Below are 25,875 nucleotides of genomic sequence, written 5' to 3'. Positions count from 1 at the left end.
CAGGCTCTGAGCCATCAGCCCAGAGCCTGACGCGGGGCTCGAACTCCCGGACCGCGAGATCGTGACCTGGCTGAAGTCGGACGCTTAACCGACTGCGCCACCCAGGCGCCCCTTTAATTTCAATTTTTATTTTTGGGGGGAGACGGAGATTTTTTTGCACTGACAGTGGCGAGCCTGATGTGGGGCTTAAACTCACAAACCAAGAGATGATGACCTGAGCTCAACCGACTGAGCCACCCAGGCACCCCAGACTTATGGGGTTTAACAGTTTATGTTATTCAGAGTAATGGTAAAATATCTTAGGCCTCTGAATCCCGTGCTGTGCCACCAGCTGGTTTTTCCTCAGGTCCTTACGTATAGGTGTTTCTTGAACAAGTTTTTCTAACATTTCTGCAAACACAGACCAAGTCATTGTCACACTTCTGATGATTAATAAAGTCTGTTAACTGTTTTCAGTATTGTGTGTTGCCTCTATTAATATTTTGTAGCATTTTATGAAGTTTCATGGTGTTTCCATATTGTGTTTTGATCACCTATAAACACTTCTTTGAACTTAGGACGTTTGTATAATAGCAGTGAATTTAAAAAATATCAGTATGATTTCTACATTAGAGTTTGGGCTATGGAAAAAAATGTTGGGTAGCATGCCTCAGGTTGGTAAATTGAGTTGTTTGAGGAATTAAAATGTATAGCCTTCTAGAGGGGAGACACTATAACTTCAAGATAGAAATTTGGGAATTGATGATAGAAAATGGTTGGCTGATCTCCTCAGTAAACTGTACAAGGGGCATGAGTTTCTGGTCCTTTCCAAGGCTGTGTATCCCCATTGCCTAGAACAATGCTTGTTGTGGGGGAAGTGCTTGATACATGTTTGCAGGAATGAGTCTCCCATCCCATGAGGTTTGTCTAAAATGGGGCATTCTTCCTAAAATTCTTATGTTTATGTCTACTCTATATTGAGGCATCTTATTTATTATATAATGGAAAGGTGAGCATGTTGTGAGATTTTGAATTTTCTTTTGAGTGTAGAAATCTTAGCATTTTTAGACCCTTCTATTTTAATAAATATAAAATTTCTGAGTTTATTATTCAGTATATAGACTAGCATAACCTAGATGTTAGGCTTATAGATGAATCATTTGGGAGCCTTAATGGGTTCCACTATTGCTTTGTTTTACAATCTATAGGTAACCATGTTGGTTCCCAATGTACCTACATGTTTCATATTTTCTCTGTTTTTTGTGTGATTTCTATTTCAGATCTCCCTTGAGTTTAGAAATCTGGCTGAGAAATATCAAACGGTGATTGTTGACATTTGCCGGAAAATGGGATTTGGGATGGCGGAGTTTTTGGATAAACACGTGACATCCGAACAGGAGTGGGACAAGGTGAGCGGTTACAAAGCAGTGTTGGTGTGTGGTACGTGAGACAGAGCTGAGGATGTTCACTGTCAAGTTCAGAAAGAGGGATAAAGTTGTCTACCCGTTCCAGGTTTTCTGCTTTTACAACCCATCTGTTTAGTTTGAATGGCTCATCATAAACACTTAATATAGGGGCTTATCCTTGAATACTTGAACTAATCCATGCCCTAGAAGGAGTTTACCAGTAAGTCAGGCCAAAGTAGATACAACTTGCCCCAGGGGTACAGATGTTAAGCTTCTAAAAGTGTCTCTGACTCACTGTGATATTTTAGATAAATGGCCAAATTGCTTCATGTAGTATAAAGATATCAGTGGTTTTCATATCTTAAAAATGTTTTTTTTTTATTATTTTCTTCCGTTTCTGAGTACATGTGTATGTGTACACACCTTAGTATCTGAATCCTTTCTCCAGTTCCATCTTAACACAAGATTACATTTTATTTGTTTATTTATTCATTCATTTAAAGTTTATGTATTTTGAGAGAGAGAGCATGAGGAGGGGGAGGGATGGGGGCGGGGAGAGAATCCCAAGCAGGCTCTATACTGATACCCAGAGGCTCGATCTCACAAACTGTGGGGCTCAGTCTCGCAAACTGTGAGCTTATGATCTGAACCGAAATCCAGAGTCAGATGCTTCACGGACTGAGTCATCCAAGTGCCCCTACCCAAGATTACTTTTAAACTCAGTGCCAGCTTGACCCCATTTGTTTGGGAGAAGTAGACATCCCTCAAACTGTTAAATTTGTATGTGTGTTTCCTTAGAAACAAAAACAAGTTTAATGAGAAACCAAAGATAGTGACTTTGGATCTTGGGTGTGTTGTGCTGAGGAGTGAGCACCTCTCCAACACCTTACCTTTTTCTTTCCCATCATCTCCTTACAGAATTAACACAGTATGAGATGTTCCAAGTTTCTTGACCTCCCTCCCCCAATTCCTATGGTGGTTATAAATGGGTATTTGCGGGGATTAGCGGTGGGAGACCTCACATGGATGAGGTTATCTTCTTCAGGAGACAGAGTAGCTGGAAAGGGCTATGAGAGCAGATGATGTGGCAGATAAAATTATAATGGCTTTTATTTGGCCTGAGTTTATTCCTGAGCAGCAGCTGAGGAGGATATTAGCCAGGGTAGGAGTAGGGGGCAGGGAGAGAGTGCTTTTCTAGACAAAGTGACCTAATTGACTCTGGGGACTAAAGTAAACATCAGAATACAGGATAGAAGGGAGAGGTCTTGCCCATTTTCCATAGGCATGGTGTTTGTGAGCCTTCTTCGTCACCCTAGTGGAGGCAAAGACATTTTAATCATCTGAATTGTGTACGTATTTTGTATCTTTAATGGTATTCAGGTTGGGATCTCAGAAGAGACACTACTGCATACATATGCATTGGGTGAGTGTAGGTCCAAAGTCCGGCCTCTTAATCCTTCAGTCATCAAAACTTGCTGGCAACGTCTTTGGAACTGCTGGCTTATGCTCTCCAGATGAGCATGCGTGTGACTGCTGCTGGGCTATCAGTTGATCAATTTAAAGTTAAAGCTGAAAGAACTCCTGGCCAAGAATCAGCACTCGTTAGCTGCATGGTAGCTTCCTTTTCTGCCCTGCAGACCTACACAAGGAACCTAATGATTGGTTGTTGAATACAAGTTCTGATTAGATCAGTACTTTAATGATTTCCCCCTCTCTCTTTAACTGTGGAGGAGGAGGACTACCTCCATTCTAGGAATATTTCTATCCAAAGAACCATTATCTTAAAATATACTTTTCCTTGGACAGCTCTATGGATGTACTCATGTTTTTTAGTTTCTAGTAGTTCTTTGGAAATTTATAGTTTCCCACAGCTCATTTCTGTCTAATTTTAGCATATCTTTACTCTTTCCAGATTCTTCCTTTCCTAGACCGTATTTCGAGTGCATTCTTTTTGCCGTTTCATTGTGCCCCTTGATTGGTCTCTGGCTTTGTGTTACTTTCAACCAAAGACCCTCCTCTGTGGTCTTTCCCTAATGTTTACCCTTTCTAATGTCCTCCCCAGAGTGTACCTTTAACTGCCCTCCACTTCTAAAATTGTCTAATGGACATTAATTTCATAAGAGTATTGCATTAAGTTGTCTTGCAATACTCTTCTCAGGAGAGGATAGCTTGACAAGCCACTTTTATGGAGAAAAAGTCTTTGACGATTAAGAATGACGTTTGCCAAGATCTCTTTTTAGGAGAGGCAGTTTTATCGAAATTGTTAAATCCTGCCTTTAAGCCAGACCACCTGGCTTTGAGTCCCTGGCCTCTGACTTCTCAGATGAGTGATCTTGGACAATTAACTGACTTCTTTTCTGTCCCAGCTTCCTAAAATGGTGGTAATGATAATACATGCCTCAGGGTGCTGGGTGGCTCAGTCGGTTCAGTGTCAGACTTCAGCTTAGGTCATGATTTCACGGTTCGTGAGTTCAAGCCCTGCATTGGGCTCTGCTGTCAGCACAGAGCCTGCTTTGGATCTTCTCTTTCTCTCTCTCTGCCCCTCCCCCGCTCTTCTGTCTTCTCTCAAAAATAAACAAACATTAAAAATTTTAAAAAAAATTTTTTTTCTCAACGTTTATTTATTTTTGGGACAGAGAGAGACAGAGCATGAACGGGGGAGGGGCAGAGAGAGAGGGAGACACAGAATCGGAAACAGGCTCCAGGCTCTGAGCCATCAGCCCAGAGCCCGACGCTGGGCTCGAACTCACGGACCGCGAGATCGTGACCTGGCTGAAGTCGGATGCTTAACCGACTGCGCCACCCAGGCGCCCCAAACATTAAAAATTTTTTTAAAATAATACGTGCCTCATAAAGGTGTTTGTGAGGACTGAATATGCAGAGTGCTTAAAACAGTGTCGAGAACATAGTAGTTGTACTTTGTTCTTCTGTATAATGAAGATTTTGAGACACTGCCAGATCTCTAAATGTCTTCAATATTAAACTCTACTTACTATTCTAGTTTCTATTAGAATATTCCTAATTCCCTATGGCCTTCACCCTCAATTTTAGATCTCAAAAAGTTTACTGTACTAGTTTATTTTTTCAGTAACCTTTTATTCAAGAAGTAATGCATGTTCACAGTAGCAATACAGAAAATGCAGGTGAAACAAATAAAAACATCACACGAGCCAGAGATCAGAGATCTCTGCACATCCTTTTTGGATGTTTTTTTATTCCTTATATGTCCATAGTGTATATTTGTGTCTGAATCAAAATGAGATGTTGTACTTTCTGTTTGGAACCTGTTTTTGTTTTTGCTTTTGTAGTTAATGATCTTTACTGTTTTCATGTCAGTAAATACGTATTAAAGTACTTTAAAAATAATCTTTTACAGTACTGTCACTATGTCGCCGGGCTGGTGGGAATTGGCCTTTCCCGTCTGTTCTCAGCCTCAGAGTTAGAGGATCCCCTAGTTGGTGAAGATGTAGAACGTGCCAATTCTATGGGCCTGTTTCTGCAGAAAACAAACATCATTCGTGATTATCTGGAAGACCAACGAGAAGGAAGAGAGTTTTGGCCTCAAGAGGTAACAGAGTTAGGGGATTTGGGAAAAATAATGTCAAATACTTTTCTGAACACAAAACAAATCTTTTGGTTGCAAGTGATAGAAACATGAATCAAACTGCCTGAGACAACGGAAGAGAGTGTATAAAACAGGTTAAGATTTAGTTTGCTTCAGGGTGGACTGGCCAAATCCACAGGTTCAGTCGTGTGTGTGTGTGTGCGTGTGTGTGTATGTTTGTGTGTGTGTGTGTGTGTGGCTTTTCCCCCTTCTTTCTATCTCTTGGACAGGCTTTCTCCCAAGTAGTAGGTGTAACAACCCATGACTCACAACTTATTAGCTTAACAGAAAAGTCCTTAGGAAGGCCTACTTGGTGGGGCTTGGTTCCTGTGCCCATCCCATAATCAGCTGCTGTAGCCAGAGGGCTGAATACTTTGGCCAGACCTGGATTATCTCTGCCCAACACACATAGATGGATTCCCCCCACCCACCCCAGGAAGAAAGATGCTAAATAGACAGAAACTACAGATGTTCATTATAAGAGACCAGAGTTGATCTTTGACTCAATTTTAAAAAAACAGGGAAAGGAAAGACTTGGACATTGGTTTTATTCAGAAAGAAAGCTATAAAATATTTTTCCTTTTTTTTTTTTTTTAATTTAAGTAATCTCTACACCCAATGTGGGGCTCAGACTCACGACCTCAAGATCAAGAGTCTTCTAACTGAGCCACCCAGGCACCCTGGAAAGCTAGAAAATCTTATGACTATTTCCTACATTTGCCTATTGATTTCCATAAAATGGTTTCCTAAAACCAAGTGGTTTTAAAGTGGAAAAAAAAGGTGACAAAGTAGGGAAAATATTTGCAACTTATGCCGCAAATAAAAACTGCTAAAAGTTAAGACCAGTTACCCTATAGGAAAATGGACAAAGAGATGAGAACAGATCAAGGAAAGAAAGATCATTAAACAGCTGAAAAGATAATCAATCTTACTCCTAATGAGAAAAATTCACATTAAAACTACCCTGGGCTGAGACGCCGTAGTTTGTCAAGCTTCCCAGGGGACTACTGTGCAGGCAGGGTTGGGAAGCAGCTCTTGCGCACCCTTCCTTTGACACCAATCCTCAAAGAAGGGGAGAGATTCGTGTGAGGACCTACAGTGAATGAGTCAGTGGCCGCTAGAAGGGACGCCCCAGTCTCCTGGATCCCTGCCAGGGCCTGTCCACCGTATGACCCTGCTTCTCACACAAGCGCATCACCCAAGTGTGGTTCATGAGTACCAGCTCTGCAGTCCTGCACACATTTCACTTCCCTCTTTCTGTAAAATTGAATAGTTTATACCACAGGGTGGTGGTGTGCATGAAGTGACATAAACTGCAGCCCAGGGTGTTTAATGAATGTCAGTTCAAATAGCCTAACCCAAAAAAGATATAAAAGAATCCTGAGATACTATTTCTTGCATTGGACTGGCAGTCAAAAGTTTGATAGGCCTGAATGAAGCAAGATTGGGGAACCAGGCACTCTTGTGTGGCTGGTGAGCGTATACTGGTACAGCCCTGAGGCCTGGCAGTTTGGCAAATGACTCATATGGGAGCATATGGATTCAGTGTTGTTTGTAATAGTTACAATTTATTAACAACCCGGATGTTCCTCTACACAGGACTGGTTGAATGAACCTATGGTGTATTCACCTGGTGGAGCACAAGAAGAACTATACTATTATGGAGTAATCTCCAGGCTATATTATTAAATGAAAAAAACAGGTGCACAACACCATAGTTTTGTGTTTTGGTTTTTTACTTTTTATTAAAATTTTAGTTAGTGAACATACAGTGCAGTATTGGTTTCAGTAGAATTTAGTGACTGATCACTTACATACAACACCCAGTGCTCATCACAAGTGCCCTCCTTAGTACCCATCACCCATCTAGCCCATCTCCCACCCACCTCCTTCCACCAACATTCCAGTTTGTTCTCAATCATTAAACGTCTCATGTGGTTTGTTTCCTTTTTTTCCTCCTTTTCCTGTATGTTCATCTGTTTTGTCAAATTCCACATATGCGTGCAATCATGTGGTATTTGTCTTTCTCTGACTTATCTCAACAGCAGAGTTTAAATGGAAGGATAAACCAAAAGTAATAAAAGGTTTTCAGTAATCATATTGTGAATATTTTTGTTGAAATACTGAAACTATTACAGAAACTTGGTAACATAAAGTAAATAGGCAATTGTGTTCTTATCAGTCTAAGAACCAAGGTTTTTCAGTCTAAAATACAAGATACAAATAGGAAACAAGTTAAGCGAAACTCCCATAATCCTGAACTGAATTGGAAATATCAGTATGAACTCATGATACAGATTCTTAAAAAAAAAAAAAAAAAAGTCTACCTCTGTTTAGCAACAATGACCAAACCAGTAGTAATATGTACCTCTGGTGTTCCAATTTGGTCTTTTAATACCATTTCCCAGTATAAGGAACAGTAAGGGCAGAAAATACATAAAAGGAGCTTGAAATATACTGTCATGCCAGAAAGTAAGGGAACTATCAAAGTAAAAAGTACAGGATAAAGAGGCACACAATCCAATTTGAAGGGGCTTTCACTGGCCACATATGGAACACTTCGAGTACCAAAAAAGAATAAAAATGGCAGTGGATTAAAACACATCAAATGTGTTTAAATAAAAATGAGCATGCACCTCTTGATGAAAGATGTTGGTGTGCTCTTTTATCAAGAGGCACGTAATGTCTGATTTTCGCCCACTTTTGATGTTAGCAATCAGGCTTCATCCCTAGTTCTGTTCATTTATTAGGGTTGCGAAATAGTATTTTTATCACAGCTTTATTGAGACAGAGTTCACTTACTATATGCAGTTCATCCTTCTAAAGTTTTTAGTGTTTTTTTAGTATGTTCACAGAGTTGTGCAACAATCACAATTAATTTTAGAACATTTTCATTACCCCAGAAAGAAACCACATGCCTTCGAGCAGTCACGATCTGTTTTCCGCTGATGCCCACTCCCCAGCCCTTGGCAACCAACCATCTTCTTTTCTGTCTCTGTACATTGGCCTGTTTTGGACCTTTCGTATAAATGGAATCCTATATTATGTGACTGACTTCTTTCCCTTAGCGTGATGCTTTTAAGGTTCATCCAGGAGGTAGTATGTTATCAACACATTATTCCTTCTTATAGTCAAACAATATTCACTTATATAGATATGCCACATTTTATTTATCAGTTGAGGAATATTTGGGTTGTTTCCACTTTTTGGCTTTTATTATTTTTTAATGTTTGTTTATTTTTGAGAGAGAGAGAAAGAGCAGGGGAGGGACAGAGAGAGAGGGAGACAGAGGATCTGAAGCGGGCTCTGTGCTGACAGCAGAGAGCCCGATGTGGGGCTTGAACTCATGAACCATGAGATCATGACCTGAGCTGAAGTTGGATGCTCAACCAACTCAGGTGCCCCCACTTTTTGGCTGTTATTAATATGCTGTGTACATTTGTATACAAGGTTTTTTTTTTTGTTTGTTTGTTTTTTAAATTTTTTTTTTCAACGTTTATTTATTTTTGGGACAGAGAGAGACAGAGCATGAACGGGGGAGGAGCAGAGAGAGAGGGAGACACAGAATGGGAAACAGGCTCCAGGCTCTGAGCCATCAGCCCAGAGCCTGACGCGGGGCTCGAACTCCCGGACCGCGAGATCGTGACCCGGCTGAAGTCGGACGCTTAACCGACTGCGCCACCCAGGCGCCCCTGTATACAAGGTTTTGAGTGGACATGTGTTTCCATTTCTCTTGCATATATATACATATAGCTTGGAGAGGAATTGCTGCTTCATACAGCTACTAACCTTTGAGGAACTGCCAGACTGTTTTCCACAGTGACTACACCCTTGTGCCAGTCCTATCAGCAGTAAATGAGGGTTCCAGTTTCTCCACAGCTTTGCCAATAGTTCTCGCCTTTTTTTATGTATGTGTTTAACATCTTTTTTTTATTGTGGTAAAGTTTATGTAATAGAAGATTTACCATTCAAACTATTTTTTAAGTGTATAATTCTGTACCCTTTAAACAATAACGCCCTACTTCTCCATATTATCTATCTTTTTTTATTATACCCCCCCTCGTGGGTGTGAAGTGGTTTCTCATTGTGGTTTTGATATGCAATCTGATAGCTAATGATGTGGAGCATTTCATGTGGTTGGCCATCTGTATATTTTCTTTGGAGAAATATCTATTCAGGTACTTTTTCTGAAAACTACTAAAATACTTTCAGATATTTTAATGGTATTGTTTGTTTTTATTATTGAGTTGTAAGGGTTCTTTCTGTGCTCTGAATACAAGTCCCTTATCAGATACGTGATTTACAAATATCTTCTCCCAGTCTGTGGGTTATCTTCTTCCTTTCTTGATGTCTTTTGGAGCGTAAACGTTTTTAATTTTGATGAGGTCCAATTTATCTAGTTTTCCCTTTTGTATTGTGCTTATGTAAGAAACCATTGCCTAATCTAAGGTCATGAAGATTTATGCCTATATTTTCTTCTAAGAGTTTTATAGTTTTAGCTCTTAATTGAGTGCTTTGATCCATTTTGAGTTAGTTTTTGTATGTGGTATGAGGTAGGGGTCCAGCTTATCATTTTGCACAAATGTCCAGCTGTCCCAGTACTATTTGTTGAAAAGATTGTTCTTTCCCCCATTGAATTATTTTAGCACCCCTGTTGAAAATCAGTTGACCCTAAATATGAGGGTTCATTTCAGGACTTTGAATTTTATGCCATAAAATAAGAACTTTTTAATTCTATATTTGTGCCTTCCTTTATTAGCTGGGCTGATTTTATAGGAGATATGTTCTCTCCTTTATTATTTGCTTATTGAGTGGTACAAATCACGTATGGAAGGCAGTACATATATTTGATTCTTTCCTTTACCTAGCTTTTAAGATAATTTTCTGTCACCCTCAGAAGGTGACCAATTAGTTATCTTTTGCTGTCATTATAAACTTATAGATTAAAACATATTTGGGTTTAATCGGTTGTAATTATTCTCATTATTAAAGCTTAAAATTTCCCTTCTTTGGTCGGGAATAGATTCAGGTTGGCTCTTGAGTCCTCATGACCCTTAATAGTCTATGATAGCTTCCTTGCCATTTGATACGTGAAGATGTTCTAAACTCATTTTGTACATTTACTAAGATCTGGACTCCTCCAGCTATTCAAGAAGCTCAGGGAAGACACCTGGGCTAATGGAAAATAATAGCCAACACCACACTTGGGCAGGATAGTCATTGCTCTTGGGGTAGTCCGTGTGTGTGTGTGTGTGTGTCTAGTTTTAAAGCTAAAATACCTTGTAATTTATATTGATAAATTTACAAATGCCTTGTAAATTTGTATTGATATTTCCAATTCAAACACAGGACAATAGAATGGTTATATAATCGCTTTCTCTATATTATATCTCTACCTCATTTTTTCCTCATTGAGATTCATATTTCTCAGGGAAATAAGAGATGTCAGAATTAGTATATGCTATAACTACTCATCTGCTTTTTTTCCACATTACAGATCTTGCAGTCTCTGAATAGTGATACTGATGCTACTACCACCAAATATGCTTACGGACAATAATTCAAAAAAAATTTTTTACATATGATATCCTAATTGCCAATTTTTTATGATTATATTTATATCTGAATCGTCAGATCAGATAGCCATTACCACCGTAATATCTCCCTTTTCTCCTTTATTTTGTCTTGGTTTATGCTCACTACCAGCCTTTATGTTGATGTCTCTAACCATTTTGGTTGTCTCAAGCTCGTACTCTGGTAGATAGGAAAGAGCCATGAGAATAATAATTCTCCATGTTTATACATATTGAAGATAATTTGTGTCCTTGATATTTGAAAGTCAGTTTTTTCTAGCTATGAAGTTTTTAGCTCATAGTTTTGAGTACCTTAAATGTGTTACTCCCATTTTCTTCTGCTTTTACAGACTGGCTGTTGAAAATATAATGATCGTTTTCTTTTCCTTGTAAGTTGCGGGTTCTTTTTTGTCTTGGTGGTCGCTCCCTAGACTTATTATCAGTGAAGAGGCCAAAAGGTGCTATCCTAATTCTGTCATCCTTTCTGCATCTATCAGCAGGAAGTTTGGATTTTGTAAAAATGGTAGTGATGGTGGCAGCAGCATGGTTTGGGGATTTTTCTCAAATTCTCAAAAAGAGATGAAACAACTCGACAAAAAAATCCAAACAAACACCCAAAACCCAGCCCGTGGATAACCTGTACAAAGCACCCCCAGGAGCTCCAAGACAAAAGTGGGCACAGGCAAGATGCCAACGCCACAGATAGAACCTGCATGATGGAACAAGACGGGCCAAGTGTCAATAATTGTTGAGGCCGGTGGATGTATACATAGGGGTTTATTAACTATTTTCTCCAAGTTCTGCAGATCTTGTACCATCATTGATCTAGTACCATCAATCTGAGTGTGTTTAAGGTGCAAATTAAGAATGGATAACAAATTTGACTTTCCATAGAATCTCCTAGTCCTATTAGGCCAGTCATGTATTTGGGGGAGTGCATAAGGTTACAATGAGTGTCATTCTTTGGGCGGCTTAAGAGTTTTCAAAAATGGGGTGCAATGGCTCAGTTGGTTATGTGTCTGACTCTTGATTTCAGCTAAAGTCACGATCTCACAGTTTGTAAGTTTAAGCCCCACGTCGGGCTCTGTGCTGACAATATGGAGCCTGCTTGGAATTCTCTCTCTCTCTCTCTCTCTCTCTCTCTCTCTCTCTCTCTGTCTCTCTCCCTCTCCCCCTTCCCTGCTCTCACTTTCTCTCTCAAAATAAATAAACTTAAAATTAAAAAAAAAATACTTAAAAAAAATGGTTACCAAAGATGAAAGTAAGTTTTATGCTAGCTTCAGAAACTACTTTATTTTTTTTCTGATGTTTAATTTTTGTGTGTTTGTGTGTGTTTGGAGAATACGAGCAGGAGAGAGGGATTGAAGGAGAGAAAGAGAGACTCTTAAGCAGGTTCCACACTCGGCACAGAGCCCGATTCGGGACTCAATCCCACGATCCTAGGATCATGACCTGAGCCGAAATCAAGAGTCAGACACTGAACCAACTGAGCCACCCGTGTGCCCCTAGAGATTACTTTAAATATTAACATTAAAAATTGTCAAATCAGGGGCGCCTGGGTGGCGCAGTCGGTTAAGCGTCCGACTTCAGCCAGGTCACGATCTCGCGGTCCGTGAGTTCGAGCCCCGCATCGGGCTCTGGGCTGATGGCTCAGAGCCTGGAGCCTGTTTCCGACTCTGTGTCTCCCTCTCTCTCTGCCCCTCCCCCGTTCATGCTCTGTCTCTCTCTGTCCCAAAAATAAATAAACGTTGAAAAAAAAAAAAAAAAAGAAATAGTTTAAAAAAAAAAAATTGTCAAATCAGTCCCACCATTGGAGTTGAAGATGTTATTTCACTTTTGAGTTACTAAGATCCAAGGAGGTAATGTTCTCATAGTACAGACTTAGCTCATTTTCCCCAAATACGATTGTTTGGCAGCATTCTGAATTCTCGGAATTGGGTACGTAATGTTAATCACTAATTACTTGGAGACCTGACCATCTTCAGAATTTTACTGTTTAGCCTGCAGTATTGTTGTAGCTGGTTTTGTATATATCTGGTTATTTTTTTCAGGAGTAGACTAATGCCTTCTGAATAACACGAGTTTTCTTTATCTGAAGTCATTAAAGTATTGCTGTAGTACATGCTGTACTAATCTTCCCAAAAGGACAATTTCCCAGAAACTTAACTGACTCCCAGGTTGTGATCAGACCCTGACTGGCTGTCACAAATAGCCCCTGTGTGGAGCTTAAAACAGACTTGATCTTGGTGAAAGAGGAGTCCGCAGCTAAGAAAAACTTTACTGTCTATCATAGTTCTTATTCACGAAGATTCTTTCATGTTGCTTGGAAACCTCCTTCCCTTATGCACATGCCGACTTCTTTTTTAAGGTTTGGAGCAAGTATGTTAAGAAGTTGGGTGATTTTGCTAAGCCACAGAATATTGACTCAGCTGTGCAGTGCCTGAACGAACTTATAACCAACGCACTACACCACATCCCAGATGTCATCACTTACCTTTCAAGACTTAGAAACCAAAGTGTGTTTAACTTCTGTGCTATTCCACAGGTATGCAGTGCTGCTGTTCTTGCTGTAGAAGAGAGGTGGAAGCTACAGGCAGTGGTGTGGTGGTGGTGATGGGGGTGGATAGAATGCATTTACTATTTTGGTTTGCTGTATTCGGAATATGGTTCCTTAAAAAGAGGACTCTGGTCTGTTTTCTTTTGCTGGCCAAGAGGCAGACAGTGTCTCACCATACCTCCCCTTTGCTCTATGACCACCACCCTCAGCTCAGCCTCGCTAGATCCTTATTCTCACAGTTAAATCTAGGGCTTTGGCTTAGATTTATGGGGAGTGCTGGGTAAAATGTAGGTGAAGGTGTTGTCATTACAAAGTCTTAAGCGCCTAGTTTTTGCTGTGCTTTTCCTAGACTCATGAGAACAGAACCTGACCCTATGGACCTAGCCCCTCAATATCCTAGGAGCTTACACTTTTTAAATGCCTTACCAATTACTTTAACTCCAGTAAATGAAAGTTCTAGGATTTAACTGATTTGGAAACTCGATTTAATCTTTTAATGGCCAATCTTGAATGGTTATTGGAGCTAAAATCTGTAGGCTTGACATGGGTTTCCATTTATCCTAGAAATAATACACCTTTGAGCTTGGGAACTATCCCTCCTTCCCATTTGTGCCCTACCCCCTCCTCCATGCTGGTTTTTTTCATGTATGATGGTTATGTTTGTTGTAGGAAAAATAGAAAATTTTTTGCAGATATTATTTTGAGATATATTTTTCAGCTCTATGACTCATTATTCTAGCATAGAAAATGTTGTATTGGCTCGTGTTTGTTTTTTCCAAATAAAAAGTTTTCATGGTCAAACCAAAGAATCATTTAAGACTGCAAAGATCACTTGAGGCTGTTGTTGAGGAAGGGAGGAGTGGGAAAGGTACAAGTTTTGATATGCTTTCTTCATGGGTACTTTTTCTTGGTTAGTTACATCTTAGCTCTTTGGCACTTTCTTATTCTATAGAAGATTTTTTTTTACGTTTTCACAATGGTGATTGCTTATAGTACCATTTCTTTTCTTTCATGAAATGAAATGAATTAGCATTTTCTTTTGTCTCCCCCACCTTATATCTGTAGGTAATGGCCATTGCCACTTTGGCTGCCTGTTATAATAACCAGCAGGTGTTCAAAGGCGTAGTGAAGATCCGAAAAGGACAAGCAGTAACTCTAATGATGGATGCCACCAATATGCCAGCTGTCAAAGCTATAATATACCAGTATATGGAAGAGGTGGGTTTCTATGTAACTACGTGGATAATTTCTAGCTATTTTTTATAGTATTTAAATAATGTCATTGTTTAAATAGTTTATATTTGAATATTAGATGATCCTAACAACTTATTGTGTTATGGTATAAACAGACAGGACAGGAGTTGGTCTCCTTTATTTGGAAAGTTCGTGTATGCATGAGTTACTGATTGTTCAGAGTTGCACAGCACCCTGGTGAGAGTGTATAAAGGCAGCAAGCCTTTAGGGTGGAGCTCCTAAGCAGAATCATAGGTTTTGAGCTGGAAGCTGATGTTAGAGGCCAGTCAGGCTTTTTGTTTTATGGGTGAGAAAAATGAGGCTAAGTCTTGTGGATGCAAATGCAGTATCTGACTGATAGATCTGGGACCCCAGTCCATCCACATTGCCTCACACCCAATCCAGTACTTTCTATGACTTCATAGGCCTCAACTGAGAAACCACAGTAGGGAATTTTGGCAAAGGAAAACCATCAAGTTGCAATGATATCTAAATTTTTTTTTCTTTTTTTATAATTCTTTTAATGTTTTTATTTATTTTTGAGAGAGAGAGAGAGTGTGCATGCAAGTGGGGGAGGGGCAGAGAGAGAGGGAGACGCAGAATCCGAAGCAGGCTCCAGGCTCTGAGCTGTCAGCACAGAGCTTGACATGGGGCTCAAACCCACAAACTGCAAGATCATGACCTGAGCTAAACTCGGATGCTTAACCATCTGAGCCACCCAGGCGCCCCGATTTCTAAATTTTCTAATGCAAATCTCATTTCAAGTACCAAAACCATCCTATAAAACAGAACATACTTGTTCGAGTCAAATATCCTTCTGTGGAGGGTATAATATATGACTAGGTTCAAAAAAGCCTTTTCTTAGAGGCTAAAACTCTAGGTCCTAGATCAGTGGTTCCTTTGTTTTTTTTTTTTTTTTAATAACGTTTGTTTATTTTTAAGAGAGAGTGTGAGCAGGGAGTGGGCAGAGAGAAAGGGAGACACAGAATCAGAAGCGGGCTCCAGGCTCTGAGCTGTCAGTACAGAGCCTGATGTGGTGCCTGAACCTACAAACCACAAGATCGTGACCCAAGCTGAAGTTGGATGCTTAACTGAGCCACCCAGGCACCCTAGCAGTGGTTCTTAATTGGAGATACTTTAGTACCCCCTTCCCTGCAGGGGACATTTGGCAATGTCTAGAGACTTTTTTTTTTTTTTTTTTTTTGACTGTCACACTAGGGAGCTGGGTGGCTCTGAGATCCTTAGGTATGTTCTTACTGAAGATTGAAATACTACAGAAATACATGAAAACATAATAAGATCTTCCTCCCCCCGCCCCCTCCCAGAGGTAACTATTGCTGTCAATAGTTTTCTGCCTCCTTCCAGTCCTCTGGCTATGCCTTTACAGGGATGCACTTGGTAATAGTGGTTTCCTCTAAATAGAATTCTGCAAAAACAGTTATTTCCTCTGATTTCTATGGCATATTGCACATTCTCCTTGGAGTTACGCCCTGTCTTCTGACGAGCTTTGGACTTCAGCATTTCTACCAGAGGTACCTGTAGAAGGCGTAAGAGAAAACTAAAGAAAAATTTTTTTAATCCTAAAATTCTTTTAGTGACTTACGTGTTCAGCTATTGACCAAAAAATTGCTGCTTATGAGATTTGGGACGGTCTGATTCACCATATAGCCAGCACTTACTCTGAGCTTACTGTGTGCCTGGCATAGCAACCAACAAGGTGGGTGCTATTAATATCAAGGAAACTTGAGGCTGGTGCCATAATTTGGACCCAGATCTGGCTGACTTCAGACCATATGCTGTTCACTACAATTCTAAGGGGGTTGGATTATCCTTTCTAAACTGAGTAGTACTTTATTAGGCACTTTTTCTCTGTTTTGTATCAGTTAGAATCCTTTTATGTAGTGTGTAGTTCAGAGAATATTTTAGTTTTAATACTGACCACTGATTTCAAAAAACCATTTTTAAAAAATGTTGTTTGCTAGTTCCGTTACTATATTAAAATTCAGATTTTATCTGGTGTTTTCCTTACCCATTGGAATTAAATCCTGGTTGTGATCAACAGTTTGATTTGGGGCATGGGTACCCACACTACAGCTGACTGACCTCCCCGCCCCTACTGCTTTTGTAAATAACTTTTTATTAAAACACAGCCATGCCCATTCGCATATGTCTTGTCTGAGGCAGCCTCAAAATACAGTAGCAGAGTTGAGAAGCTGCCACAGAGGGTGACCCACCAAGCTGAAAATAATTTCTGGCCCTTTAAGGAACACTGATTGAGGTCATCGGTTTCTAAAGCTACTCTGGTGAAACCCAGCGTGATTTGGAGGAAACATTAATACTTGATTTGATTCAGAAAAATCTCAAGTCTTTCAAGTCCAAAGGAATAAAATGTGATAATGGTTTTAATGTCCTCATGAATGAAATTTCAAGTTAAAACTTTTTGAAGACCACAAGTTGTCTGTTTGCTGGTGTCCAGATATTAACCCTGATCCTACTTCTCACTGACCAAGTCTGTCCTTTGCCGGAAGACTGCAAGTCTTCTGTCAGCTTGGGGAGCCTGGGTGGCTCAGTTGGTTAAGCGTCCGACTTTGGCTCAGGACATGATCTCATGGTTAGATTGAGTTCGAGCCCCACATCGGGCTCTGTGCTGACAGCTCAGAGCCTGGAGCCTGCTTTGGATTCTGTGTCTCCCTCTCTCTCTGCCCCTCCCCCGCTTGCTCTCTCTCTCTCTCTCAAAAATAAACATTATTTAAAAAAAAAAAAAAAGGTTCTCAGATTAAAAACAAAAAGTTCTGTCAGTTCCCTGGGCTTAACTGGTGGTAACAAGAATGCACTTGCAGGGGCGTGTAAAGGTCTCCTCATGGGACTCTAATATTTACAGGAGGAGTTAGAGGGACACCGAACCTTCCTGAGGAGGTGGGCACTGCTCTTCCACACCCTCTGTCCTCTGGAGCAGCCTCAGCTGCAAACCAGTCTGGATACCTGTCAGCTGGCGAGAAGCTCAACCAGCTATTTTGGGACAGAAACAAATACTCAGGCAAACGGCCAGAAGCTGTTGTTTCCTTCTGTGCCAATGCTCACTCTTCGGCGAGGGCAACCTCTCTTAAGCGGGCACACCTTCCCATTTCACGCTACGCTGTGCTTCCTCTAGAGCATCATCCTGCTCTCCAGGCCCTTTTTGTGCTCACAACTCACAAGTGTTGTGCAGCATCGGTGGCCCTTGGGCACTTGCTAGAGCCTCACCCCTACTCAAACCTGTTGACTCAGAATCTGCCTTTACCAAGATCCCCAGGTGATTCCTGTGAACATAAAGTTTGAAAAGCACTGCTGGGGGCGCCTGGTGACTCGGTTGAGTGTCCGACTCTTGATTTCGGTTCAGGTCATGATCCCTGAGTCCTGCCGGCCTCACTGGTCCAGGATCCTGCTTAAGATTCTCTGTCTCCCCCTCTGCCCCTTCCCCTCTTGTGTGCTCGCTCACTCTCTCTCTATCTCAAAACAAGAAAAGTACTGCTGTACATCCATCTTTTCCTTCTCTGCTGACTCTGCCTTTAACCACAGGAGGAAGTACGAGATTATATGTTGTGAACTGTCTCCACTTCTCTGTCCGTCTCTCCTGTGTGAGCCTAACCCCTGCAGGTATGCACTCCTGCTCCCGCCTCTCGCCCCCTCAAGATCCACCTCCTCTTTATCTAAAGCCCCCTCCTTTTTGGGTCCCTCCTCTAGTTTGTATTTGCACTCTGGCCACTCGGCTTCAAAAAGTAAACAGATCAATACTTGGCTTGACTTTGCTCCTCTCTACCTCATCCCCATCCTCCTCTCCCTCACAGTTAAGCTTCTCAAAGGATTCATGTACTTCATGTTATCGATTCCCATTTTTTTCTCAACCCACCTCATCCTAGCTTTTGTTCATTCCTTGTCAGAACTTTTCTTACTGAGGTGATTTAATGACCTTCTAATGACCAGTTTTTGTTTGTTTAAAGTTTATTTATTTATCTTGAGAGAGAGAGTGGGGGCAGAAAGAGAGGAAGAGAGAGAACCCCAAGCAGGCTCTGCGTTATCAGCTCGGAGCCCAACACGGGGCTCAGTCTCCCCAACTGTGAGATCATGACCTGAGCCAAGATCAAGAGTTGGGCGCTGAGCCAACTGAGCCACCAAGACTGAGCCACCAAGGCAGTGCTCTAATGACAAATTTTTTAAAAATTCGACACTGGATCTTTCTCACCTTGAAAGCCCTTCCCTGTCTTGGCTTCTGTGACGCTTACCTCAGGTTTAACCTCTTACCCATCTGTCTCCTCCCTTGCCTTTCTGGCTCCTTATCTCCCAGAGTTGTCTTGATTTTCGTTTCTTCTGGCTGCACAAAATGTTCCTGGCATTCTCTTCTATGGCCAGGCTGTTTCCTCCACCCCATGCTTCACTCCAGACTTGATTATTCCAGTTCAGTCCTTGGTCATAAACCTTTTTTTTTTTTTTTTTTTGACGTTTATTCATTTTTGAGAGAGCGAACAAGCAAGCAGGGGAGGGTCAAAAAGAGAAGGAGACACAGAATCTGAAGTAGGCTTCAGGCTCTGAGCTGTCAGTACAGAGCCCCATGTGGGGCTTGAACCCACAAACCACGAGATCATGACCTGAGCCTAAGTTGGATGCTCAACTAACTGAACGACCCAGATGCTTCTAAGCCTTTTTTCTTTTTTCTTGTGGTTAATGACATTAGCTGTTCATACTTGTCAGAATTTTGTGTGCATTAGCCTTTGACCAAGCAATTCTAGGACTTTACCTACACAATTAACTAGAAAATGTACAGAGACGCTGATTGTAGCATTTTGTCCTCGGTCCTTATTGGGAGGGGGTTGATTATAAATTATAGTGTGTTCACATTACGTAGGTTGTGTTTAAAAGGAATGACCTCTTTTTCTAGGTTCTGGCATTAAGAAATGTCCATAGAAGCTCCTGGCTCAGTTAAGCATCTGACTCTTGATCTCAGCTCAAGGGTCATGAGTTCAAGCCCCGCATTGGGCTCCACAGTGGTCAAGGAGCTTACCTAAAAAAAGAAAAAGAAAAAGAAATATCTATAAAAAATTACGTGAGTGAGACACATAGGTGGCTCAGTCGGTTAAGCATACAACTTCAGCTCAGGTCATGATCTTGCAGTTCATGAATTCGAGCCCCTCGTCAGGCTCTGTGCTGACAGCTCAGAGCCTGGAGCCTGCTTCAGATTCTGTGTCTCCCTTTCTTTCTGCCCCGCCCCCACTCTGTCTCTCTCTCAAAAATAAATAAACATGAAAGAACATTTTAAAAAAAGAGTAAAGAAATTATGTGAGTGAAAAAAGTCAAATTACAGCATAATATGTTTATAACCTATCTTAAAAATAAAGTGTATAATTTCATATACACAATATAGTCATATTTATACATTATATAGAATAGCCATTCTGTATAGTGTGTAGACTATATAATACATATATATAACCTTTTATATGTTTTTATATTGGCTTATATGCACATGGCAAGAGGTATAAAAGTAACTACACCAGTATATGATAATACTGTATTATTGTGTATGACATTTCATACGTTTTTATCTGAGGTTATAAGGGCATAGTGAGGAAAAGTATAAAAGTAACTATACTGGCCTGTGGCTGAGGGGCAAGTAAGGGAATTTTGGCTCCTTTTTTAACTTTATTTTTGTATTGCTTGTTTTTATAAGCTTAACTCCATTATCTAATTTTTTTTGAAAAGAAAGAGGAAATTGTAGTTTCAATGAAACCTTTTTCTTCTTCTTTCTAGAGCTATTCTTGGTATCATAATATTAGGTATCAGATATCATTAGCATATTTCTGTAGGCATTTTTTTCCCAGTGAGCTCTCTGCCCATTGTGGGGCTTGAACTCATGATCCAGAGGTCAAGAGTCACATGCTCTACTGACTGAGCCAGCCAGGCACACCTGTGGGCACATTCATTTATTTTCTTGTCCTACTAAATCGCAGCTGTGCCCTTTCAGTGGTGAGGTGGGAGGGTGGCAAGAATATAATCTGTCTCTGGAAAAAATACCCATTATATCGTTCAGTTGGTTAAGCGTCTTACTTCAGCTCAGGTCATGATCTCACAGTTTGTGGGTTCGAGCCCCACATTGGGCTCTGGGCTGACAGCCCCGAGCCTGAAGCCTGCTTCACATTCTGTGTCTCCCTCGCTCTCTACCCCTCTCCTGCTTGTGCGCTCTCTCTCTCTCTCTCTCTCTCTCTCTCTCTCTCATAAATATTTAAAAAATATTTTTTTTAATACCCATTATATAATGAAAGTCTGGGGAAAAAAATTATTTTAAAAATATGCCCGCTTTGTAATCTTCCTCCTTTTTGTCTCTGGGCTCACATCATTGTCCCTTTCCCCCTCAGTCATCTCTTAACTGCTTTGTCAGCTTAGTGAGGGCCTCCTGTGTGCCAGGCTCGGTGCTGGGCTGGAGGCAGAAAGGTAAGACGTGGTGCCTTAGAGGCTCGCAGTCTAGTGAGGGAGACGCATAGACATAGATGAATTCAGTGCTAAGTGATAAGGTAGGAGTCTGTGTAGGAGAGTGGCATGTGGCCCAACCTGAGAGTTCAAGGCAGGTTTTCTAAAAGACTAATACCTAAGACTTGGGCAACAGGTCAAGTTAGCCAGGTGAGTTAGCCAGGTGAAGGAGTGTGACAGGGGCATTCCGGGCAGAGGGAACGGTGTGAGCAAAGGGGAACAGACGCATGCAGAGCATCAGAAGTAGAAGACGACAGCGGGTAGTTGTTCTAGAGTGAGAAGAGACAGGTGGGGAGCGGCAGGCGAGGCCGGAGAGGCCCAGTGGGCCCAGGTCATGGGTGGCCTCGCGTTCCACATCACGGAACTCAGAGCTTATTCAGCTGGTGATAGGTAGCCACTGAGGGTATCAAGCAGAGGTTTTTAGTTTCTTTGGTGACAGCGTGGAGAGCAGGCGAGTGGACTTCAGGGTTCAGGCAGAAGGAGAGTCAGGAGCTCAGGTTGGAGGTTGGTGACAGCTCAGATGAGAGGCATTGAGGGTCTAGCCGGCAGCAGTGGCTGTAAGCATGGAGGCGAGGCCTGGATGCAGCAAAGGTGTCAGGTCTGTGGAGGTGGAGGAGGGTGAAGGCACCGGGAAGACTCGAGGATAACTCTCTGGTGCCCTGCTTCTGCTCTCGCTTTTCTTCATCTAGCCTGTTGCCCACACCACAGATTCCATCTTGTTTGGCTGTGTTCGCCCAGCCTTCGCGATATCATTTCCCCTTTTCTGTGTTGCTCTCCTCCAGCCCAAACTATGCTGACGTTACCAAGCTCCACTCTGTTCCTGGCTCTGAGGCGTTGGGGATGCGAAGACCAGGGAGGACCTGGGTGGCTCCCCAAGTACAGGCCTCCTTGCTTGCTCCCTAGGACAGGCTGTGGGATTACTGGGCCTCAGTTGACATCCTGCCTTATTAGTGGAGTGACTTGGAGTTTCCTTTCATGTTCTCTGAATCTGTTTTGTAAGAGAAATGTGGATATAAAATACCTACCTGTTTAGGGTTATTGTAAGAAGTAGACACAGAAGATAAAGTTCCTAGGACTCCATAAGTGGCACTTAACTATTTTTTTTTCCTTTCTTTAACAGATTTATCATAGAATTCCCCGCTCAGACCCATCTTCTAGTAAAACAAGACAGATCATCTCCACCATCAGGACACAGAATCTTCCCAATTGTCAGCTGATCTCCCGAAGTCACTACTCCCCTATTTACCTGTCATTTGTCATGCTCTTGGCTGCCCTGAGCTGGCAGTATCTGAGCACCCTGTCTCAGGTCACAGAAGACTATGTTCAGACTGGAGAGCACTGATTGGGTAAGAGTGGGAGCTAACGCTCGCCGTGGAATAGACTGACCTTTCCTTCAAGGAAGGATGTTGGTTTCCCCCTCCCCCTCCATTTCCCTCCTGCTCTAATTCCTAAGAGAACTCTGTGGACTTGGACCTTTAGAAACTGTGACATGCAGTTGAGAAGATGACGATAAAAGGGAAGGATAGCTCACCCTCGGCTGGCAGGTACTTGTGGGCGTGCTCACATCTGCGCAAGGTGGCCAACAGCCGGGCGCTCCTCGCTGCAGGGCAGAGGAAATGGTTGCGTATGGGGTTGCTGAGAGATCTTATTTCGTGTGAGTCCTGGCTAGAATTCTAATGAAATGTACTTAATTTGAAGCAACCTCGGAATACATGTCCTAGCAGGAAGTGAATTTTTCTCAGTTTGGTTCTGATTTTTCTCATTTTGTTTTCTCTTCAGTTGATTGGAATGTGGCAGATGTCATTGTTTGTAGCTCTAGGTGGTGGTCCCACGTTTCCTAAGAATGCAACTGTCTTCTGCACGTGAAGGCTAACGATTCACTTCTGGGTGTTCTGGAATGGTTTCCTCATTTAAAAGGAGATTAGCTTTCCCAGAGAAACTGCAGGATTGCCTTTGGCCCCATTGTAGAAGACTGGCCTCCAGTCAAGGCTGACTTTTTGAGAAGACACCATATGTAAAGATACGTTTGTAAAAAAGAATGGAATTACTCTGGATTTGTCAAGGGCAGTTCACTTGAAATCCTGGAGGCACATGGCAAATAAGAACTCAAGAGCGGAGTTAGTGATCGAGGGCCAGGGGGCCTGGCCCGCTGCTGCCCGCAGAGCGGACCAGAGCGGTACCAAGAGCGAGGATCCAGCTGCCTGGCCCCGGCTCCACGGCGCCCGCCGGAGATGAGCAAGTGACAGCATTGCCTCACTGCCCAGCCCGTAACCTGCATTAACTCTGCCAGCCTACTCTAAAGTGGGCTGATTCTCTTAGCCGCAGCAGATTTCATTACATCCAGGGGGCTTGTTGTGGTTGTGGTTGTTGTTATTGTTTTGTCCTTTGTTTCTGTTTTTAAAAAAAATCACGTTTATACACTGAAGTTTCAACAAAGACAAAAATGTTTTCAGGTGATGGGCTGGGAAGCCGAATGTACTTAGCCTAATTCTTCTAGCATCGCTGTTTGCCTTCTTCTTTACTCCCACGCAGCCGGGGTTGGTGATGCGTTCTCACCCAGTGACTCACCGAGAATCTCAGCCTGGACCAGGGAGGACCCCTCTCTAGGGGTGTTTGAAAAAGCCCCTCAAGCTGAGCAATCACTGTCGTAGGGCATTAAAGTGCTTTCTAGAAGCCATTAATGCTCTCCATGTACATAGTATATAGTCTACTCTTTTGCTGCTGTCCTTTGTGGATGGTGACTTAATCACAGAAGTTGAGGGTTTTCCCCAGCAATAATATTGGCCTTGCATTGTTATACGCACATCCACACTGATTTTCGTCCTGTGACTGCCGCCGCCTGACACAATGGCTTAGTTTTGGTCTGTGGGTTGGTTGATTGTTTTGGGGCTCAGTTGGTTGATTGTTTTGGGGCTCAGTCCTGGACAAACTTGGCACCACGCTGAAGCCAAAGTCCTTTGCCACCTGGAGTACAGCTGTGAGCTGCACTCAACAGTAATTTCCCAAGTAATTTAAACATCGGAATTTGGTTAAAGATTCCAAGGTAGGTTGTTATAAATTTGTGCGTTGAAGTACCAGATTAGTTCTGTCCTGTGTAGAACACAGGACAACTTGGTGGAGAGCCTTGGTCGGAGGTGGATGTACTGGAAGTTTTCCTCCTGGCTCACTTGTGACCTGTGCGACTTTCTAAGCTTCTGTAAGGTTTATTAGATGACCTTCTAGGTCCCTCCCAACTGTAAAGCTGTGGATTTTTTTGTATCACTGACTTGTGCCAAGGTCTTAGCTCTACTGTCCACTCCTGAGTGCTTTGGAAGACCATTGCCCTTCTGTTTCTCTACTTAAATTGCCATGTAAAATACAGGATACGCAGTTAAACTTGAATTGCAGACATAATAGTGTTTTTTAGTAGAATTATGTCCCCCAAATTGTATGGGACATACTTTTTTCTTTTAATGTTTATTTTGAGAGAGCATGTGAGCGGGAGGGGGAAGGGCAGAGAGAGGAGAGAGAGAATCCCAAGAGGGTCCTGCACTCAGTGCACAGAGCCAGACACAGGGCTCCATCTCACAAACCTTGAGATCATGAGATCCGAAATCAAGAGTCAGACGCTTAACCGACTGAGCTATGCAGGTGCCCTGCACAGGATATATTTCTACTAAAAAATTACTTGATCGGAAATTCAAATCTAATTAAGCATCCTTTATTTTTGTTAAATCTGGCCACCTCACTCTGCTCCACACTAATTATTCATCAAATATTTAGCATCTCTGGCCCATAGTCTACTTGATTTCTACTTACAGTGGAGTATTTTTAGCTTTTCCTCAGAGGAGGATCTGACCCATCTGAATCTAAAATTCCATTATAACAGACCTGAGCAGGAACCTGCTCTCCACACTCTGGGAGCTCCTAGAGCTCCAGGTAAGGCCTGTGCAGACACACAGAGCCACCTATCTCCCTTTGGGAAAGTGCTTGGAGCAATTACCCAGAAGCCCATTCTATCAGAACCATTTCTCTGGGTCCGGCATGCACATGTGCATAGGGGAGGAGACATGGCTAGCCATTTGTTAATTATTCTTAGCAGCTTTGGAAGCAGAGCTCTAAGGCTGTGGTTCTCAGCCTTTAGCATCAGAGTTGCCTGAAGGTCCCAGATTGCTAGGACCATTTGTCTCTCAGGTCTAGGGAGGTACCCCAAAACTTGCATGTTAAGTTCTCAGGTGATATAAATACTGCTGCTGGACAGGAGCCCAGTTTGAGAACCACTGCTCTAAGGCCTTATTCTTCAAACTTGAGTGAACATATTGAATTACCAGGAGTCTTGTTAAATTGCAAATGCAGACTGAGGTCTGGCCCAAATTCTGCATTTCTGACAAGCTAGGTGATGGCCATGCTTTTCAAGTGTAGCTATCTGATGTATGTGAAGAGTGGGACAGGTTCAACTGTGTGCTCAGATGCGAAGTCTAAGCTAAAATCACGCCCTTCTCCAGGGAATAAACGAAAAGGCACAGACGGTCACTTCCATCTATCAGGACAGGCACCCCAGGAAAACATGGCACCAATTGAACTGAGGTGACAGGGTGGTGGTCAGTGAGGTAATTTGAGGTTTATGAAAGAATTGACATCGATTCCAATCCTAAATAGACATTGTTTTATTTTCTAACAAAGACTCAAGCTGACCCTGAGGATGCCATGAAGTTCATTTGGGTACTTCGTTTTAGGGCAGCTCTTTCGCCTTCCAGGGGGGAGGATGGGCTGCAGGTGGGCACGTGGCAGACAGGATGGAAACGGGATCATTCAACTCCATTTGGAGAGCAGGTCGAATTTGTTAGAACTACATTGAGGTTATGAATGTCTTCTGATTGCAATTTTAAGAATAAAGCGATTGCAAAATTTGTGGCTTTGGTAGCCTTTGTTAAACACTTCTGAAATATGTCGGGTTTCATAAATTTTCCCTTCAGTATTCACCGGGTGTAAGCGCTTATTTGATGATGCAGTTTCGGATTCCTTGTTTTTAATGTTCATTTA

General features: G+C 42.0%; 1 protein-coding gene across 3 annotated transcripts in view; it reads left to right on the top strand.

Moving 5' to 3' along the window:
• The window catches only part of FDFT1 (farnesyl-diphosphate farnesyltransferase 1), a 40,504-nt gene extending 16,139 nt beyond the window's left edge, over positions 1-24,365 (top strand). Inside the window, exons 3-8 of one of the 3 annotated variants that reach the window (XR_006964345.1) lie at positions 1,260-1,388; positions 4,762-4,953; positions 12,931-13,107; positions 14,185-14,337; positions 21,974-22,397; positions 22,633-24,365. Coding sequence is in view for 2 of the 3 variants with exons in the window: in XM_047091627.1 (XP_046947583.1) it covers positions 1,260-1,388; positions 4,762-4,953; positions 12,931-13,107; positions 14,185-14,337; positions 21,974-22,195 (873 nt within the window). In the remaining variant the exon portion in view is untranslated. Of the gene's footprint in view, positions 1-1,259; positions 1,389-4,761; positions 4,954-12,930; positions 13,108-14,184; positions 14,338-21,973 lie in introns of all 3 variants that reach the window. The other 2 variants (XM_047091627.1, XM_047091628.1) reach the window with 2 other exon arrangements.
• The last annotated feature ends 1,510 nt before the right edge of the window (positions 24,366-25,875 follow it).

This window comes from Lynx rufus, unplaced genomic scaffold (genome assembly GCF_022079265.1).
Source record: "Lynx rufus isolate CCGP_SWC_20201006 ecotype Redwood Valley unplaced genomic scaffold, mLynRuf1.p SCAF_3, whole genome shotgun sequence".
Taxonomy (NCBI): domain Eukaryota; kingdom Metazoa; phylum Chordata; class Mammalia; order Carnivora; family Felidae; genus Lynx; species Lynx rufus.
Note: the sequence above shows the minus strand (reverse complement) of the source record. Positions and strands in the feature narration are given on the sequence as shown.